The sequence below is a fragment of the Carassius gibelio genome, chromosome B16, assembly GCF_023724105.1.
Source record: "Carassius gibelio isolate Cgi1373 ecotype wild population from Czech Republic chromosome B16, carGib1.2-hapl.c, whole genome shotgun sequence".
In the NCBI taxonomy this organism is placed as follows: domain Eukaryota; kingdom Metazoa; phylum Chordata; class Actinopteri; order Cypriniformes; family Cyprinidae; genus Carassius; species Carassius gibelio.
Genome location: NC_068411.1, coordinates 17,469,896 through 17,489,708, shown reverse-complemented (window position 1 = coordinate 17,489,708; position 19,813 = coordinate 17,469,896). Strand labels below are relative to the sequence as shown.

Here is a 19,813-nt window from a genome sequence, read left to right as displayed (position 1 = left end):
AACATAATTAAATATATTTTTATTGTCCCAAGTATTTTGCATGTAAAACATTAAAAAGAAAACCTCCCTTAATCAACAATGAAATTTGATCATTATGATTTTTCAGTGAAAATGCATTTATGCACATCTCTTTTGCTGAGTTTGGCTTTGGCTTTTTGCCCAGCATCATCTATGGTAAGTTTGGGAGCTTATGTTATAACATAATTTCATCGTAAAAGTATAATGTATGTTTATATGTTTTTTAAATCGATTTTTCTTAATGTCTGAATGTCTGTGTTCTCAGCCCCCACCAGATACAGTTGGTAAGTACAACAGCACAGTTACTGTAATGTATAAGTTATTGTAATATGTGTGTATTGTAAAAGATCTGGTTTTGGCTGCTCATTTCTGCCTGATGATGTGACTTTGAGTCTGTCTCACTAAAATTAACATTAGTCCTCAATGCACACATTTCTAATTCTTTTGTTTTCGTCATTATATTTGTCTCAAAGGCATTAATGAGGAATCGAAGGACATCCCAGACATAAATAAAGGTAAAACTACTATATTATCTCAAAAATTTAAATACATTTATAAATGTATTTACATTTATAAATATTTACTAAGGTAACTATTATCTAGTTTTGTTTATAATTCATTATTTTTACTCCTGTTTTATGTAAGCATATGTACTGTGAACTGAACTTTCTTGTGGAATTAGGTTTAAATCTCAAAGAAGGAGACATCGTGATGGTGAGTTCAGTCTATAATTATAATATTGGATAATTCAGAAATCAGCATGTACAGTCCTCCCAGTACACTTAAAACAATCTGATTTAAAGCCTAACCGAAGGAATGCCATTCTTGGGAATCAGTACCGGTGGAATATTTCCATCCCCTATGAGCTGAGTGTGAACCTCAGTAAGAAAACAGTTTTCTCACTCACTGTTCTGTCAACATTTGAATTAGTAGTTTTTAAATGAACTTTTCTTTGTTTTATAGGTGTGGACTATAAGGGAGTAATTTTGAGAGCCTTTGAGCAGTTCAGGCTGAAATCATGTATTGACTTTAAGCCCAGAGCAGCAGAAAACATTTCTTACATCTCTGTGGAGAGTCACGATGGGTACAGTATGGTTCGAGTTAGTAATCCAAAAATAGACTCATGTATTTTCTGTTTGTCAAAGCTAAACAATATATTGTGTGCGTGTGTTAATTTCACTTATTTCAGGTGTTGGTCATATATCGGTCGAGCATTTGCTGGAGCTCAGACTCTTTCCATTGGAGACGGCTGTGGGATAAAAGCCTTTATTGAGCATTTGTTTCTCCATGCACTGGGATTTTTGCATGAGCACACAAGATATGACAGAGATGATTATGTAACCATCAACTTTGAAAACATCATTCCAGGTCACTCTCTCATATTTTTTTCTATTTATTTTAAATGTTTTTTTAGGAATTTGATTAGCACTTTCAGTAAATAACTAATTCTTTTTGAACATTAACCTTAATTAATGCACTAGTCTTTATCTTTAGGGTATGAGAACCATTTCGATAAATACAGTAAGAACCAGACCACCACTGAAGACACCCCATATGACTACTACTCTGTGATGCATTATGATAAAAATGCCCTCAGCAATGGTAATGGATCCACAATCATTACCAAGCGTCCTGAGTTCCAAGATGTGATTGGTCAACTCCTGGGCATGAGTGAATATGATGTGATTAAACTCAATAAACTCTACAAATGCAGTGAGTATTTACTTTGAATGGGTATTCTGTAAAGTATTACTGTGAGCTTGTGGTTGTTAAATATCTCAGGAATTATGTATTTTGTAAGAGAGACCGATGGACTGGCATGTAAAAACTTATTTTTTAATTGTTATCACCTGTCATGTTAATTTTGCAAAAATGAATCAATAATGACATTACATTATCTCTTACATGTAATATAAAAAGGCAAAATTGTATTGTGCACAAATACTTTTTTTTGACTCAAGTGTTTTATTTCTGTTTGCAATACAGATTCATCCATCTCTTTCCTTGATCACTGTAGTTTTGATAATGAATCTCTGTGTCAGATGAGTGTCTGTTCTGCTGCTGATTACGGCTGGCAGAGAGTGAAGTCAGTGAGTGGCATCAGTGTGACGGACCACACATACTTGGGCAAAGAACAAAATGGTGAGATCTGTTACAGTCAGTCCATGAATATGAAGTTACCAGTATGTAATATTTTTTTTTGTTTAAATATTTTTATTGCCCAAGAAGTAATTCCTCACTTCCAACCAAAGTGGCAGTCATTGTCCATCTGTACAACTTCTGTATACACCTGTTTTAATGTCTGCAGGGACGTCTTTCTTCATGCACTTCAGCACTAAGGGCAGAAATGAGGGGGATACAGCCAGAATTGAGAGCAAGAAAATGACCCCTAAAAGAGACTGCAAGGTCCAATGCCTGCAGTTCTACTACTATCACAGTGGTCATGAGTCTGACCAGCTCAACATCTGGATCCGAGAGTACCAGAATGAAGCAGACAGCAGAGGAACTCTCAGACTTATGGATCAGATCATAGGTCTGTCCGTTACATATTACAAAGCATGCATTTTAAGATGCTCCTTGAATATTTAATGTTACTGACAGTTTAATTTCTCGCAGAACCCCCTGGCAATTACTGGAAGCTGCATCATGTTTCACTGAATGCAAATAAAACCTTCCGAGTTGTATTTGAAGCCCGTAAAGGAGCTGGAAACTCCAGTGGAGGATTTTCACTGGATGATATCAATATTTCAGAGAATGAGTGTCCGCACACATGGCAGATAAGAGACTTTGAGAAGATTTTGAAAAACAATGCGTCTGCCACTAGTCCATTGTATTACTCCAGTGATGGTTATCGTTTTCAGGCTCGTTTAAGGGTGTATCAGAATTACCTTTCAATATTTGTTCGTCTGGTGTCTGGTGTATATGATAACCAGCTGCAGTGGCCTTGTCCATGGAGACAAATAACCTTCCAGATGCTTGACCAGAATCCACATATACAGAAGCGCATGTCCTCCGAGAAAAGCTTCACAACTGACCCTGCTTTGATTTATTCCAGTGAGAAACTGATTTTTTTGTGTCCATGCAGCATTTTTATTAACTGAAGATCAAGGTTATTATTGATTGTAACTTTGAAGGGCCTAAAAGTTATATTTTGTTTTAACAGATATCAATGTTTGGGACAATCCACGAAAAACTGGATTTCAGGTTGTCATTGGCAATGAGACTGTAAATGTGGGTTTTTTTGTGGGCTATCAATATGCCATAATGAAAGAGGATCTCACAAAAAGAGAGTTTATCAAAGGTGGTGACATCATATTTCTCTTTACTCTGCAAGGTAGGTTTTGTGAAGTACCTTCAAAGAATAATTTTATCTTAAAACACTGTATGGGCAGATCGAGAATGATTCAAATTTGGCACTTGCATCTTTCTGAGAACATTTAGAGAAGTGTTGTTTACAAATTCAGAATATTTTGTTGTAGATATCTCAGAGCTACTTCAGAAGAACTCCCTACCCTGCCCTAAGGTGACAGTGAAGAACTTCAACATTTCATTTGATGCAGTTGTCAAGCAGGGACCATGTGTTACAAGGTGAATATTCACTTCAGTACTCTAACTAATTATAATATATCATATATATTAAGTGTATGTATTATAATATATACAGTTAATGTAATAATTATTAAAATTATTATATTGAGTGTATTTATTATTATATTATAATATATAGAGTATTTTTAAAAGTATTTAGGTAGAAATTCATTACCAATTCTCAGTGAGAAAGTGTCCAACCAAAATTGCTAAAAAAAAAAAATTGCTCAGCAAAAAAATGTTGCCCCGTGTATCAGCTTAAGTTTCAGAGCTCCAAACTTTCTTGTTAATCCAAAAATAAGTTGTGGAATGTTTATGATTTAATAGTGTGGCTAAACACCAATGGTGTCCAAATTCACTTACATATACTATGCCCTAAAAATATATACTCTTTTTGTAAAGGAAAAGTTCATTTAATTTAATTTAATTTCCCACCGTATTGTGTCTATCATGCCAAGAACTCTCTTCATACTGTATGATGCATTCTGCATATTGATGCATTTAAGTTAATAACCAAACATATCATCATAAATGTTAACAATGTTGCAGCAGATGAAATATAACACACATAGCATTAAATAAATATTTTTAAATCACGTTAGACATTGATTATTTATCACTTAAACCTCTTTCTCTGCCTGTCTGTCTGTCTCAAATCCTCATGTTTTTAGTTTTTAAATACATTTCATGCTTGTTTTAATCGAATCCTCTTCACTGTGTGTTTTGTGGACAATATTCGATTTTAGTGTTTGCATCAATCTGCACTTTGAATTTTAATCTTAAGTAGTAGACCATCCGGGAATCTGAATACTATTTAAAATGAATATGTGAATTGGGACGCAGCACACCTCCACAGAGGAGGATCAATGTCTGCTTCTACATAATTACCTGGTTAGCCTAGTGCAAATAAAGTGATAGGACAAACACAGTTTTTAGTAAATTTCAATAACTATAGCATCTAAAAATTCTAAATCGTACAGTATCAAAATATATTACATTAAATTAATATTTTCTAGTGCCGCTGACAGTTTATTAATATTTATATGTATGTTTCTCTTTTTAGTGATTGTCTGGGCATATTTTGCACTTCCAGTGCTTTCTCTCTGATCCTATTGGTAGTTTGCTTCCTTTTGCTGATAAATTGGTAAATATAAACTGTCTGTCTGTCTATGTCTGACTACATGGACAGTATAAAAGCTTATCTTCAGTCTTCAGCTATATGATACTGTTAAAATTGTATTTTTGTTTAATTAGCCACTTACATGGAAAATATCTATAGTTATCTGTAATGAAGCAATCAACATGTTAAATTTAACCTACTGATTTTCATGATAAACTCTGTTGTTGAATATTGTTCACACATTTAAGTGAAGTTAAATGCTTGAAACATTGCAATCATTCCATAAACATTACTGGTTGTAAATGAATATACAACATTTGAAATGTGACTCTGCACCCACAAGCACTATCTGAAAGTTTTGTATGAATCAAAAACAAATTTTACAAATACCAACTTAATGTGACTTAATAATATGATTAAAATGTTAAAAGTTTGAATGTATGAATGTGAAGAAATTCCTGAAAGATCTACAAATTTAAACTGTAACGAGCTGTGTGTAGCATAATGAGAGCAACCATACATTTGTTTATTTTTTGTATTTTTTATTAGTTTATTTTTATGTGTTTGTTATACATTTATAATCATTTATCCATTGTCATTTAACCATTGGTTTCCTGTGATCTTGTAATGCTTGCTATTCTAGATTAATCAATTGTGTGGTTATTTTATAATCTTATGTTATGATTATGTGGTTTTTAAGGGATAATTGTCTTTGTGTTTTGAATGTCACATGGCGATGCTGTGAAGCTGTAAAACTCCACTGCATTAATTCAACACTTGCTGAAATGTGGTGATCAGGTAAAGCCCGGCTGAGCACTGAAACAGATGGAACTAAGATTATTCAATAAATTCTGCCTGCTATTCAGGCATTGCATTGCGTAAACTAAGACACAAAGGTCAGCATTTTAGTTTGAGAATACAACATTTTTAAACACATAAGGTGATGTGTGAAAGAGCTTAATTTAGTACTCTCATGCTGTGTTATCCGCTTTCTGTCCATGTGCTTCGGATGTGTACACTTAGAAAACCGTATATCAGAAGTTTAAACTTATATTGTTTAAAATGCATGATTTCAGCATGATAAACATGACGATCAGAACCAATCGAATGTGTTTACGAATACTCCACACAATGGCATTTTAGAAAATGTTGCGCAGATATATTTGCATACTGTGGAATACACGATTTAGCTAATATGTAACAATGAAGGACGAGAGAGGACCAGGCCTTGATTTACTTCCGCTTTACTTTTGTTTTGTTTTTTGTATTTGTTTATTTTGTTATTACAGTTTTTCTTGATTGCTTGAACACATTTCATGAAACTATGCCTCATATTCTCAAAACATTAAACACAAATCTATAACTTCTAAAAATCATCTTGCATGGCTAATCCATCAACTGTAATGTCTAGTCAGGCTTCTTCCATTCCATCGTCTCTGTGTCCTACAAAAATAGAAGTACTGATTACTGTAACGGTAACCCATCCTTTTTACAAAATGGAAGCAGACAGAAACTATATCTGTATGTAAGGCAATTTGAAGCATGTGTTGTAACAGAGTACAGCTCTCAAAAGTTACAGTATATAACACTGAGGTACACCGAACTGAATGTTCTTATGATCGAGGCGATGGTGAAGAAACTTAAGTTTTGGCTTAACTCATTGTCCAGCCTCTCTCATAGTCATACCATGGACAAGGACAGGGACGTACACAGACATTTTGAGGGGCAGGGGCTCAAGTGAAATAAAGGCCACTTCTCATAATTACGTATTTTTTTATCTTTTTTTAAAACAAAAAAGTATATATATTAACGCAACACTGACTTCCTTTTAAAAAAAAAATTATTAAAAAAGTTAATTAATTTTATCTTCCTCAAACTCTAATTTTCAAAAGGTGTACAAAATAATCAGTTCACACAGAAACAATGGTCTCCTTAGTATTCACTATAGAGCAGCAAAGGAAACCATCCCACAATGTGCATGTTTTGAAAACATTTTCTATGCTACTAGTTTAAGTATATATTTAGAATAACCAAAATAACTGCATCAAGCAGAGGGGTGTGGTTTACTAATAATTTGTTTATTTTTTTGCACAAGGCACTACATCATTTTAATTATTTTGGTGTTATCAGAACACATAACACTTTTAAATCAACACAAATATTCACTCTAAACTGAAGAGGGTTGTTGCTGCTATTTTGTTAACTTTACTGAAAAAATCACTGCAAAAATGATTGAAAAAATACAAAAATGCAGCAACTTAATAAAATTCTTACAAAAAAAGGGTCTTCTACTTAAATAAAATAAAATAAAAATCTGTTACTTCCATTGCCTGGTTGTCTCTCCTTCCTCCCTTACAGCGGCAACCTTCTGGGGGCCATGTCCCAGTAGATGTTTATTACTTCACTGTGGTTTACAGGAATGTCTTTCTCAATAGCCAACAGGAGGAGATCAGAAAGCCTTTATTCGGTGCATAGGCTTCTGAGTGTGTCTTTAACCAGTTTGAGCTTGGAAAATGACCTCTCCACTGTTGCTGTTGACACTGGAATTGTTGCATAAGTTCTTATCATTTCCACCAGTGTTGGAAAGATATCCTGTCCACTGTTGTCTCTCAGTGTCTTTAACATCTCCTTCATGGTGGATGTGTTTGGGAAAGATGCATGAAAAACCCTGAGCTCTGTTTTCGACTTCTGCTCCTCTCCTCCATAGAATTCACACAGTGTATGAATGGCCTCAAGAGAGTCAGGACCCACTGCATATTTGCCTATCCAGTTGTTGGCCTTTGTCAAACTTTGTCAAACTGTGGAGTGCGTTAAGTATTTTACTGGACTGTGTCTCACCTTCTCCAACCAAATCTTCTTATATATATTATAAATAACTTTTTAGCTTCACGCAACTAAGCATCAGAATACTTAATTGCCTTAATGTTTTAATCAAATACATTAATATTATTATTGTTATGCATGTACAAATACACAATAACTGATGATGACTGACAAGGACTTAGTTTCACATTTGAGGGAGGACTGTATCATCACCATCATCAAATAAAACCTTCAAAATCTACATTTAGATGGAGTTTGTTTTAAACCTACTACACTCAAGAAATATTCTGTGGCTTAGTAAATATTTAACTTAATTAACTTAATAAAATCTCTGAAAATCTTACTTGATTGAATTAAACTTACCAAAATAATTGAGTAAAAATTGAATAAAATTAAATAAAAGCCAATGTCATGTATGTATTTGTGGTTGTATGGAATACTATTTTTAAAGGTTTAGAGGAAATTAAAAAAAAAGTTCATAAATAAAAAGTTAATTTATAAATATTGTTATTTTTAATGTTTAATGTTAACTTATTTCTACTCAGTTTTATTTATTAATGTACAGATGCAGTTACTCAGATTTACTACATTTTTTAGAGTGTAGCCTATCCTCCATCTGTTTGCATCTGTAGATTTCTTCTAGATTCACCAATTTAGATTTCTAAATTTCAGGGGGAAAGACTCTTGATGTAAGTCATTAACTAACTGGGGACATTCTTATTTTATTAACTTATTTTATTACATGACTTGGTTGATCTCCAATGTAGAATGCGGTCTGTTATTTCTTGATAACAGACCGTTGCCATGAAAAACAGAGCGTTGCTATGGATTCACAGGATTCTAACCGTAGAGACGGAGCGTACTATTTTCTTTAGCGGAAGCAATACAATCGGGTTTAAATCAATAAACTCCCTTTTAATATTTTGTGTCAAATTATTTATTTATTTGGTAGGTAGCCATGTAATAAGCAGGAGGATAATGTATAGCGATTATCCCTTACACAGCTCTAGTCTAGTAGCTCATGAGGCATGCATGCTAGCAAAACACAGGTTAACTAAGTTATATTTGCCTTTGGCTAATCAGCAGTAAATTCGAGCATTATTCGAGGCACTGGTATTTTAATCTTTTGTTCATCACCAGCTCCACTCACCTCAGCACAAGCCAAGAAAAACACTGCTGGGAGGGGCTGCTGCTGCCTGCAGGTGTGTGTCTGTGTATCTGATGTGTGCTGATGTGCGCCACTGCGCGCAAGGGGGGAAGGGAGGGGGTGGTGGGGTTTGGGTGTCAATGAGCGCTTCAGAACTCCTGACCTGATATTTAGATATACTATTCTTCAATAAATATATTTGTTTGACAGGGAAGCTGTGCGCAAACAATAATATATTATAATAATATATATTATTTTTCAAAAAAAAAAAAAAAAAGCACCCCAGAAAAAAGGGCACTTTCTCTCAAGGAATAAAAAGGGCAGGTGCTCAAGCCCCCTTTGATGTCTATGTGTGCACGTTCCTGGACAAGTACATGGTCAGGTGTTTAATCTGAGTTTCAAACGAATTTCATCTTAGACTCCTTGTCTCCTTGGCTCTCATCCTCATCCTCTTCCTCGTACTCCTACTCTTCCCCTTCCTTCACCTTTTCCTCCACTCTTTACTGCTCTTGCTCATCCTATTCCTCCTTCTCCTCCTCTCTGGTGTCCTCGACCTTTTCAGTCACGTCTCTCCGGATCTATTTTTACAAAACTGAATGAACTGACTGGGGCACTTTTATCTATCTATTGAAAAAAGTCACCAGCTGGAGTGTCCTTGATGGTGACCAGAGGACACTCTTCCCTGGACTGTTGTCACACTCTCACAGAATACATTCCCCATAATCCTTTCCCCGGACTCATCACAGATTGCATGCACCTTTATCTCGTTACCTCATCAGTTTCACCCCATAAAAGTCTGGTTTACTCACTCCTTCTTTGTGAAGTCTTGTTTAGTTATTGCGGACATTTCTGAGCATTCTATGATGCTTTCTTTGCTTTGTTTTGTCCTGTTCAAAGCATTGTCATGTCTGTGTCTTACCTTGCCAGTGTTTTTTGACTCTGGACTGTCTCCTGGTTTTTTATGATTGTTTGTCATCTGCCCTGGCCTTTGCCTGTTTATCTGGATTACTTGTTTGCCTGTGCCTTTACTTTTTGTGGTTTTGATGTTGTAGACTGCGCCTACTTTAGCCATTTATGTTTTTAATAAATCAAATCAATCATATCCACTGATTATGTCGCTATTACTGTATTCTATTCAATAATGAAATAATATCCACCGAGGTGGAAATAGTATCTGCCACCATATGCAAATACTAAATTACACCTTGTGCAATGAGCCTCTGCCATAACATTTTCATATTTTTGTTCTAACATAATGGTGACTCAGTGTTGTTTCCTCATATGTAAAAGTATGTCATTTGCCTAAATGTAAATATATATATATATATATATATATACAGTACAGACCAAAAGTTTGGAAACATTACTATTTTTTATGTTTTTGAAAGAAGTTTCTTCTGCTCATCAAGCCTGCATTTATTTGATCAAAAATACAGAAAAAATTTAATATTGTGATATATTATTACAATTTAAAATAATTGTTTTTAAATTTATTATACTTTAAATTATCATTTATTTCTGTGATGCAAAGCTGAATTTTTAGGATCATTATCACATGAACCTTTAGAAATCATTCTAATATGATGATTCATTATCAAAGATGGAAACAGTTTTGCTGCTTAAAATTTTTTCAGAACATGTGATACTTTTTTAGGATACTTTGATGAATAAAAAGTAAAAAAAAATATAATATTTTGTAAAAACAATATACACTACTGGTCAGTAATTTGGGGTCAGTAATTTTTTTTCTGTCTTCTTTTTAAATAACATCAATACTTTAATTCAGCAAGGATGTGTTAAATTGATAAAAAATTATAGTAAAGAAAATATATTATTAGAATATATATATTATTCGAATTTTTAATTTTTATTTTGAATAAATGCAGTTCTTTTTAACCTTTTATTCATCAAATATATTAGACAGCAGAACTGTTTCCAACACTCATAATAAATCAGAATATTAGAATGATTTCTTAATGATCATGTGATAGATTGGATGTTACATGTGACACTGAAGGCTGGAGTAATGATGCTGTTTCAACGACAGAGCTGGCAAGGGGCTTGCCAAGGCAAGACACATGCTGCGGAGAGACTTACTGTGGACATACACACGTGGGATTACCCAGAAAAGGGGAATCACAACACATGGAGGCACTTAGTCCCACACAGGGCTGACCAAGGGGCATGTACGCAAGTGTTGGACATCAACAGTGCTGGAGTAGGGGGCATGGCAGGTCTTGAGCCTGATAAGCCAGGACAATAGCATCCACTATCCAGTGGGATAACCTCTGCTTGGAGACAGCCTTCCCCTTCTGCTGGCCTTCGTAACAGACAAAGAGCTGGTCTGAGGTCCTAAGGCACTGAGTTTGGTCCACGTAGGTGCAGAGCGCACGTACTGGACAGAGCAGCGCCAGGGCTGGGTCTGTCTCCTCCAGGGGCAGCGCTTGCAAGTTCACCAACTGATCCCTAAAAGGAGTGGTGGGAACTTTGGGCACGTACCCAGGCCGGGGTCTCAAGATAACATGAGAGTTAGCTGGCCCGAATTCCAGGCACGCTTCGTCAACTGAAAATGACTGCAGGTCCCCGACCCTCTTCAACGAAGCCAAAGCCATCAGGAGCGCAGTTTTCAAAGATAAAAACTTTAGCTCTACTGAGAGCAAGGGTTCGAAGGGAGCTCTCTGCAGAGCTGATAGAACCACTGCGAGGTCCCAAGAGGGGACTTGTTGAGGGTGAGACGGATTGAGCCTCCTTGCTCCTCTCAGGAACCTGATGATCAGATCGTGCCTCCCCAGAGACTTGCCTTCAACAGGGTCATGGTGAGCCAAAATGGCGGCCACATAGACCTTGAGGGTGGAAGGAGACAGCCTTCGTTCCAAACCCTCCTGAAGAAAGGGAAGCACTGACCTAATCTGACATTTCCAGGGGTCCTTACGCCATGAAGAACACCAAGTGACGAAGAGGTTCCACTTCAAAGCATAGGCATATCTGGTGGACATGGCTCTAGTTGCAGTGATGGTAGCTACCACCTGTGGTGGCAAGGTACCTAAACCTTTCGTGACCTGTCCAGAACCCACACATGCAGGTTCCACAGATCGGGACGTGGGTGCCAGAGGGTGCCCCGTCTCTGAGAAAGAAGGTCCTTCCTCAGAGGAATTGGCCAGGGAGGGGCTGTCGCGAGGAGTAGAAGTTCGGGGAACCAGGTCCGGCCGGGCCAAAAAGGTGCAACCATGTAGACCTGCTCCTCATCCTCCCTGATCTTGCACAACGTCTGTGCAAGAAGGCTCACTGGGGAAACGCATACTTGCGCAGGCCCAGCGGCCAGCTGTGTACCAGGGCGTCCGTGCCGAGGGTGCCCTCGGTCAGGGAGTAAAACAACTTGCAGTGGGAATTTTCTGGAGAGGCAAACAGGTCTACCTGAGCATCTCCGAAGTGTTCCCAAATCAGCTGAACCGACTGGGTGTGGAGTCTCCATTCCCCGGGGCGAGACTGCTGCCGTGAGAGCTCGTCGGCTGCACGATTGAGCCTGCCCGGAATGTGAATGGCACGAAGTCACCTGTGCTACTACCAAGCTCAGAAAAAAGACGGTTTCCACTGCATCTACACTATATATATATTTATATATATATATATATATATATATATATATATAGGAATTTTGGGTTTTCATGAGCTATATGCCAAAATCATCAGTATTAAAACAATAAAAGACCTGAAATATTTCAGTTGGTGTGCAATGAATCTAAAATATATGAAAGTTAAATTTTTAGCATTACATTATGGAAAATAATGGACTTTTATCACAATATGCAAATTTTTTGAGAAGGACCTGTGTGTGTGTGTGTGTGTATATATATATATACACACAGGTGCAGTGAAAACAGTCTTTTTTCTGAGCCTGGTAGTAGCACAGGTGGGGTCAAACGAAGTTAAGATCATATTTGAAGTTAGACTATGTTAACTAGCTAAGCTAATCCATCTTTGTGAAATGCCACCATGACTTTACATACAAATACCAACTAATTTGTAGTTAGAAGAACCTCTCAATAGCAATTCTGATTCTGGTTGGCTTGAAAGGATGTGTTCAAACCATTGCATCCAAAAGCTTAGGCAGCTGATTTGCTCACTGCTTTATCATGCCTGCTCAAATCATCTCCCTAAATCATTTGTGCATGCAGGTACCTCACAAAACTGATTTCAGACAGACTTCTAAGGCAGCATAATGTTTTAATGAACTAAAACAAAACAGATAGCTTTGGTGATAACTACAATATTCATTTATATCTGAAATGACATTAAAAGTGGGAAAAGTGGGTAAAAAAAAAACTACATTTATACAAAACTGACCACACTTGATATTTTTATTTTTTAGTTCAACTGTCAAAGACCCGAACATACTGGGTTATAGGATATCATCTGTGCTGCCTTAAAAAATTGATCCAATAAAGGCAGTCACCTTGATTTTGCTGAGTAAGACATGTTCCAGGATAAACATCCATGATCCTGGATCAACATTATTGTCCGAAAATATAGACTTTACCCAATCCCTACCCCTAAACCTAACCCTACCCATAATTTATTCCTAAAATCAGTGGGAAATGATAGCTGATTAACAAGGGTGTAGAAGAACATAACCCTGATTGTAAGCCTAAAACAGATAATTCAAGAAAATGTAAATTCTGATTGGTTGATTGGAATGTTGTTCGAGGATCAAAAATGATATTGATCCAGGAACATGTTGTACTTGGTGAAATCAGCCTCACCCAATAAAAGCATCTCAGGAGACAAGATGTGGAGCTAACAGCGGATTTGGACATCTTCCCTAGTTAAAAAGAAAAGAAAAAAATAATTATAATACTTAAAAAACATTTATTTCATAAGTATAACATATTTACTGAAATACTGTGTCAAGGCTTTACCGCTATATAAATTATAATTAAACTTTGTTTGGAGTAGGCCTACTTGTGCACAATGCACATTTCATAATATTATGCTTGAAATGTGTTTTGATGTCCCTACTGATGATGATTGTATGATCTTTGAATAATACCTGTATTTAAATGCAAGATATTTAAAGTGAAATTGAAGTATATTTGCAATAGTTCCACTTTAGCACTATGAAATATACTTCAGTATATACTTCAGTAAGACTTTAAGTCTTCCAATTGCCAGGTATTTGTATTAAGTATATAAATATGTAAATGTATTTGTGGTATACTTAGTATGAAATAAATGTATTTTAAATACATCTTGTATATTCATTTTTACTAGGGTTGTTGCCTTCCTACTTTATAATTCATCCTCTGTAGGCAGCATTTGTGAAATGCACAGGTACCTCCAGTCAGTTGAATCACTCTAACTCCAGTCACTTGTACATATCATTCAAAGTTCACACAATCCTAGCCAAGCACTGCAAGGCTATATTAGAGGTAGATACTTCAGCTTCTCATTATTACTTCCAGCATCAATTGCAAAGACTACAGATGATGCTAACCACAAATAAATTGAAATCAAACTTAAAATAGGGGTTTGCCCAAAGTAAAGCCTTTTGGTGGCACCAAACGGAAAAACTGTTGGCCCAATTGCCATCCCATAGAATGGCCTGTGTAGGATTTCTGTGCAAATTGGTAGATAATGGGTATAGAATATGTATCCCAAAATGCATATTCAATTTATACTTTTATCAAAGAGTGCCCTGTAAATTCTAAAAATAAAAGATCTTTTGCTGTCATTATGGTTTGGCCATTGAACATTTCCAGAAAGTTATTCTACAGCTTCCATGTAAAAACCCCATTTGTTTTTTTCTGAACACCTTCATTCTGTAGAATGTATGTAAAATATAAGCTCAGGATGAGGAAGAGCAGAACTATCTGCATATATTCAAATAATAATATTTTCCTAACAAATTATATACTGTATATATTTTTGTACATATATAAATACTTAATACAATATTTGCTTTCAAATGGGTGGTCAACTGATCAGCTGTTTTATGTTCAGCTGCATTAGTGACAGAAAACTGGTACGCATGCATTTATTTGTTTTTCTAGAGTTTTTAATCAAAAATATTGTGAGCTTTCCTGAGACAGTAATACTTTAACATATTTAGAAATTTTCTTTTTTGCTTGCAAATATAGATGAAATTCCATAACTCAAGTCAAAATGTAATTTTTATTATTTCCAGTGAAAATGCATTTGAGTGCATTTATTTTGCTGAGTTTGGCTTTTTGCCCAGCATCATCTATGGTAAGTTGGATCATGGATAGCTTATAACATATTATCATTGTAACAATTTATATTGGAATTGAAAAATAATGTGTCTGAATGTTTTCATTTCTCATGTTCTCAGCCCCCACCAGATATAGTTGGTAAGCACAGAACACATTTCTGAGATTAATCTGTGGAAAAGTTATTGTAATATGAAATATGTGTAGTGTGAAATATACTGTTTTGGCTTTTCATTTCTGTTTGATGATGTGACTGGCCTTTCATCATTTAAATTTCAGGTTGTTTCACTAAACTTACATTTTTGTCTAGTACTCAGTATGTTAACTTTTCTTCATTATATTTTCCTCAAAGGCATTAATGGAGAATGGAAGGACATTCCAGATATAAACAAAGGTAAAACCAAAATTTTATCTGAAAAACTTTATAAGCAGATGATGTAAAGATGTTTATAAGCAGTAAGGCAATTTATATCTATTTTTGTTTAGAAATCTTTATTTTTATTCAAGCAAATGTACTATGAACTGAACAGTCTTGTGATATTAGGTTTAAACCTCAGAGAAGGAGACATTATGGTGGTGAGTTTGTTTTGTTCGTTGCATAAATACAATACTGGATAATTTAATAGATCTAGTTCTCTCAGGATTAAAACAATCTTCTTTAAAGCCTAATCAAAGGAATGCCATTCTTGGGAATCAGTACCGGTGGAATATTCCCGTCCCCTATGAGCTGAATGTGAACCTCAGTAAGAAATCTTCACTGACAGTTTAATCAGCTTTTAAGTTAGTATTTAAATTAACCTTCATATGTTTTCCGTGGCTTTAGGTTTGAACTATAAAGGAGTCATTTTGAGAGCATTTGAGCAGTTCAGACTGAAATCATGTATTGATTTTAAGCCCAGAGCAGCAGAAGACATTTTTTACATCTCTGTGGAGAGTCGCGATGGGTACAGTATAGTTCCAGTTAGTAATCCAAAAGATAGACTTCTGGTATATTTATATATTTTTTATTTTTATATTTCAGTTTGCCTAATATAATTTAATTAGGGATACAATTTAATAAAAATGTAAAGTTAGAAGTGTAATTTTTGTTATTGTTTTTTAATGAACCACATACATTTTCTATTATTTTGTTTAAAAAGTTGGTTGAGAGAACAGAGCTGTAACTGTAGGCACACAGTGGCTATTTAGAAAAATGGAAAATGTAATTTTCTACTTAAATTTTTACATTTTTGATTGCTAACACAAGTCTTTAATTTGTGTTATTTTTACATATTTTGTTGTTCTATCATGTACATTATTTATTTGGACTGGTAGTGTTGTTAACATATGTATTATGTGAATGTGCTCTCTCTTATTTTTCAGGTGTTGGTCATATGTTGGTCGCATATTTCCTAGAGGTCAGACTCTCTCCATTGGAGACGGCTGTGGAGAAAAATCCATTGTTGAGCATGAGTTTCTCCATGCACTGGGATTTTGGCATGAGCAGTCAAGATATGACAGAGATGATTATGTGACCATCAACTTCGAAAACATCATTGCAGGTCATTTGATTTAGTCCTGGTCCTGAATTGTCCATTAAAATAAAGTACATAAGCCATTCCTTATAAAAATGTATTTTCAGGTCGTGAGTTCAGTTTCATTAAATACAGTAAGAACCAGACCACCACTGAAGACACCCCATATGACTACTACTCTGTGATGCATTATGATAAAAATGCCCTCAGCAACGGTAATGGATCCACAATCATTACCAAGCGTCCTGAGTTCCAAGATGTGATTGGTCAACGTTTAGATATGAGTGAATATGATGTGATTGAACTCAACAAACTCTACAAATGCAGTAAGTATTTCCCATATCTTTCTTTTGTTAATTTTAATGTATATTCTGTGTAACATACTACACCATGACTTGTGGTCTCAATAGGATTTGTGTCTGTTGCAAGAAAGAACAATAAAAATTGTAATGACTTGCCATATAAAAAAAAGAAAGATTTTTTATTTTGATAGAGCACAATCACTCTGTCAGTTTATTTATTTATTTGATAATGACCTACTGATTTTTAAGGTCTGATTTTGCCTTAAACATGCTTGTGTACATTACAGATTCGTCCATCTCTTTCCTTGATCACTGTAGTTTTGATGATGAATCTCTGTGTCAGATGAGCGTCTGTTCTGCTGCTGATTACGGCTGGCAGAGAGTGAAGTCAGTGAGTGGCATCAATGTGACGGACCACACATACTTGGGCAAAGAACAAAATGGTGGGATCTGCTACAGTCAGTTTCTTTTTGACAATCTGTGCTTATTCACCAAAAAGAAAAAGACTTAAGGATAGAAGACAAAATCAATTTTTATTGCCCAAAAAAGCCTCACTTCCAACCACAGTTGCAGTCACTATACCGTTCAGTTTTGCACATCTATACACCTGTTTTAATGTCTGCAGGGACGTCTTTCTTCATGCACTTCAGCACTAAGGCAAGAAACCAGGGGGATGTATCTAGAATGGAAAGTAAGAAAATGACCCTTAAAAGAGACTGCAAGGTCCAATGCCTGCAGTTCTACTACTATCACAGTGGTCATGAGTCTGACCAGCTCAACATCTGGATCCGAGAGTACCAGAATGAAGCAGACAGCAGAGGAACTCTCAGACTTATGGATCAGATCATAGGTCTGTCCGTTACATATTACAAAGCATGCATTTTAAGATGCTCCTTGAATATTTAATGTTACTGACAGTTTAATTTCTCGCAGAACCCCCTGGCAATTACTGGAAGCTGCATCATGTTTCACTGAATGCAAATAAAACCTTCCAAGTTGTATTTGAAGCCCGTAAAGGAGCTGGAAACTCCAGTGGAGGATTTTCACTGGATGATATCAATATTTCAGAGACTGAGTGTCTGCACACATGGCAGATAAGAGACTTTGAGAAGATTTTGAAAAACAATGCGTCTGCCACTAGTCCATTGTATTACTCCAGTGATGGTTATCGCTTTCAGGCTCATTTAAGGGTGTATCAGAATTACCTTTCAATATATGTTCGTCTGGTGTCTGGTGTATATGATAACCAGCTGCAGTGGCCTTGTCCATGGAGACAAATAACCTTCCAGATGCTTGACCAGAATCCACATATACAGAAGCGCATGTCCTCCGAGAAAAGCTTCACAACTGACCCTGCTTTGATTTATTCCAGTGAGAAACTGATTATTTTTTCCCTCAAACCATGTGTACATGCAGCATTTTTATTAACTGAAGATCAAGGTTATTATTAAATGTAACTTTGAAGGGCCTAAAAGTTATATTTTGTTATAACAGATATCAGTGTTTGGGACAATCCTCAAAAAACTGGATTTCAGGATGTCATTGGCAATGAGACTGTAAATGTGGGTTTTTTTGTGGGCTATCAATATGCCATAATGAAAGAGGATCTCACAAAAAGAGAGTTTATCAAAGGTGGTGACATCATATTTCTCTTTACTCTGCAAGGTAGGTTTTGTGAAGTACCTTCAAAGAATAATTTTATCTTAAAACACTGTATGGGCAGATCGAGAATGATTCAAATTTGGCACTTGCATCTTTCTGAGAACATTTAGAGAAGTGTTGTTTACAAATTCAGAATATTTTGTCGTAGATATCTCAGAGCTACTTCAGAAGAACTCCCTACCCTGCCCTAAAGTGACACTGAAGAACTTCAACATTTCATTTGATGCAGTTGACAAGCAGGGACCATGTGTTACAAGGTGAATATTCTTTTAACTACTGTTACACAGTCTACACTCTTAAAAATAAAGGTTCTCAATACATATCACAATGATCTTGTGTTCAGAAACAATGATTATGTAGAATGAAAATGTGTGCAATCTGAGAACATTTAGGGAACTTTTGTCTACATGTACAGAAAACTTTGTCATAGATACCTCAGCATTACTTCAGAAGAGTGCTACGCTGCACTAAAGGGAAGGGCAGTCATTACTTGAAATGGTTTTTACAATCATGTTAGTCAATAACTGGATCCTTCAACTATAAAATATCTCTACACCATTACAAAAGGTTGCTATTCAGAAAAAAATATGATTAGCTATGGGCACTGAAGCCAGGGACACAACTAGCTGTTTTATAATAGTACAATAGCATTTCACATTCCGTACCACAAAGTATCAAAATTAATATTTTCTAGTTCAACAGAGAGTATTAATATGTCTATTTCTCTTCCTCTAGTGATTGTCTGGGCATATTTTGCTCTCCCAGTACTTCCTCCTTGATCCTATTGGTGATTTGCCTCCGTTTGCTGGTAAATTATCCCTGAGATTTTCCCAGCTCTGACTACATGAATTCAATATAAAAGCAACTGCATCTATCTTCAGCCTTCTGGTATATGATAGGCTACTCTTAAACTTGTATTTTAATTTAATGAGAGGCTTACACAGAATACATCTATAATTATCTGTAATGAAACAATCAACCTGTTAATTCGAACGTATTGATTTTCATTAAAAACTCTGTAGTTGAATATGGTTCACACATATTCTGAATAGGTTAAATTAAATATTTCAAATCATTGCATTAATATTAATTGTTGTAAATTACTATACAGCATTTGAAATGTGTCTATGCAACCACAAGAACTATGTGAATGCTTTGAATGAATCACAAACCAATTTTGAAGTTAATGTGTAATACATTTATCGATTGTTGATTTTCTGTGCTCTCGTAATGCTTGCTAATGTAGATTAATCTTATGATTTTGTGCATGCAAAATGATCTTATAATTTTATGATGGGATGATTCTGTGGTTTCAAGGGATATTTGTCTTTGTGAGAGATAAGGAAAAGTCTTTTTTTTTTTTTATTGTCACGTGACAATGCTGTGAAGATGTAATTTTCCATTGCATTAATTCA

General features: G+C 35.5%; 1 protein-coding gene across 1 annotated transcript; it reads left to right on the top strand.

Moving 5' to 3' along the window:
- Positions 1-706: 706 nt before the first annotated feature.
- On the top strand, positions 707-19,749 carry LOC127974745 (meprin A subunit beta-like). The gene is made up of 11 exons (XM_052578245.1): positions 707-732; positions 822-900; positions 982-1,102; positions 1,208-1,386; positions 1,513-1,731; positions 2,005-2,160; positions 2,327-2,551; positions 2,635-3,072; positions 3,182-3,352; positions 18,547-18,655; positions 19,134-19,749. The coding sequence occupies exons 1-11, from the start codon at positions 730-732 to the stop codon at positions 19,219-19,221; spliced, it is 1,788 nt and encodes a 595-aa protein (XP_052434205.1). The 5' UTR covers positions 707-729; the 3' UTR covers positions 19,222-19,749.
- The last annotated feature ends 64 nt before the right edge of the window (positions 19,750-19,813 follow it).

Coding starts and splice junctions, on each gene's coding strand:
- LOC127974745 (XM_052578245.1), top strand. Junction 1,103..1,207: donor TCTGTGGAGAGTCACGATGG/GTACAGTATGGT, acceptor CACTTATTTCAG/GTGTTGGTCATATATCGGTC. Junction 3,073..3,181: donor CCCTGCTTTGATTTATTCCA/GTGAGAAACTGA, acceptor TTGTTTTAACAG/ATATCAATGTTTGGGACAAT.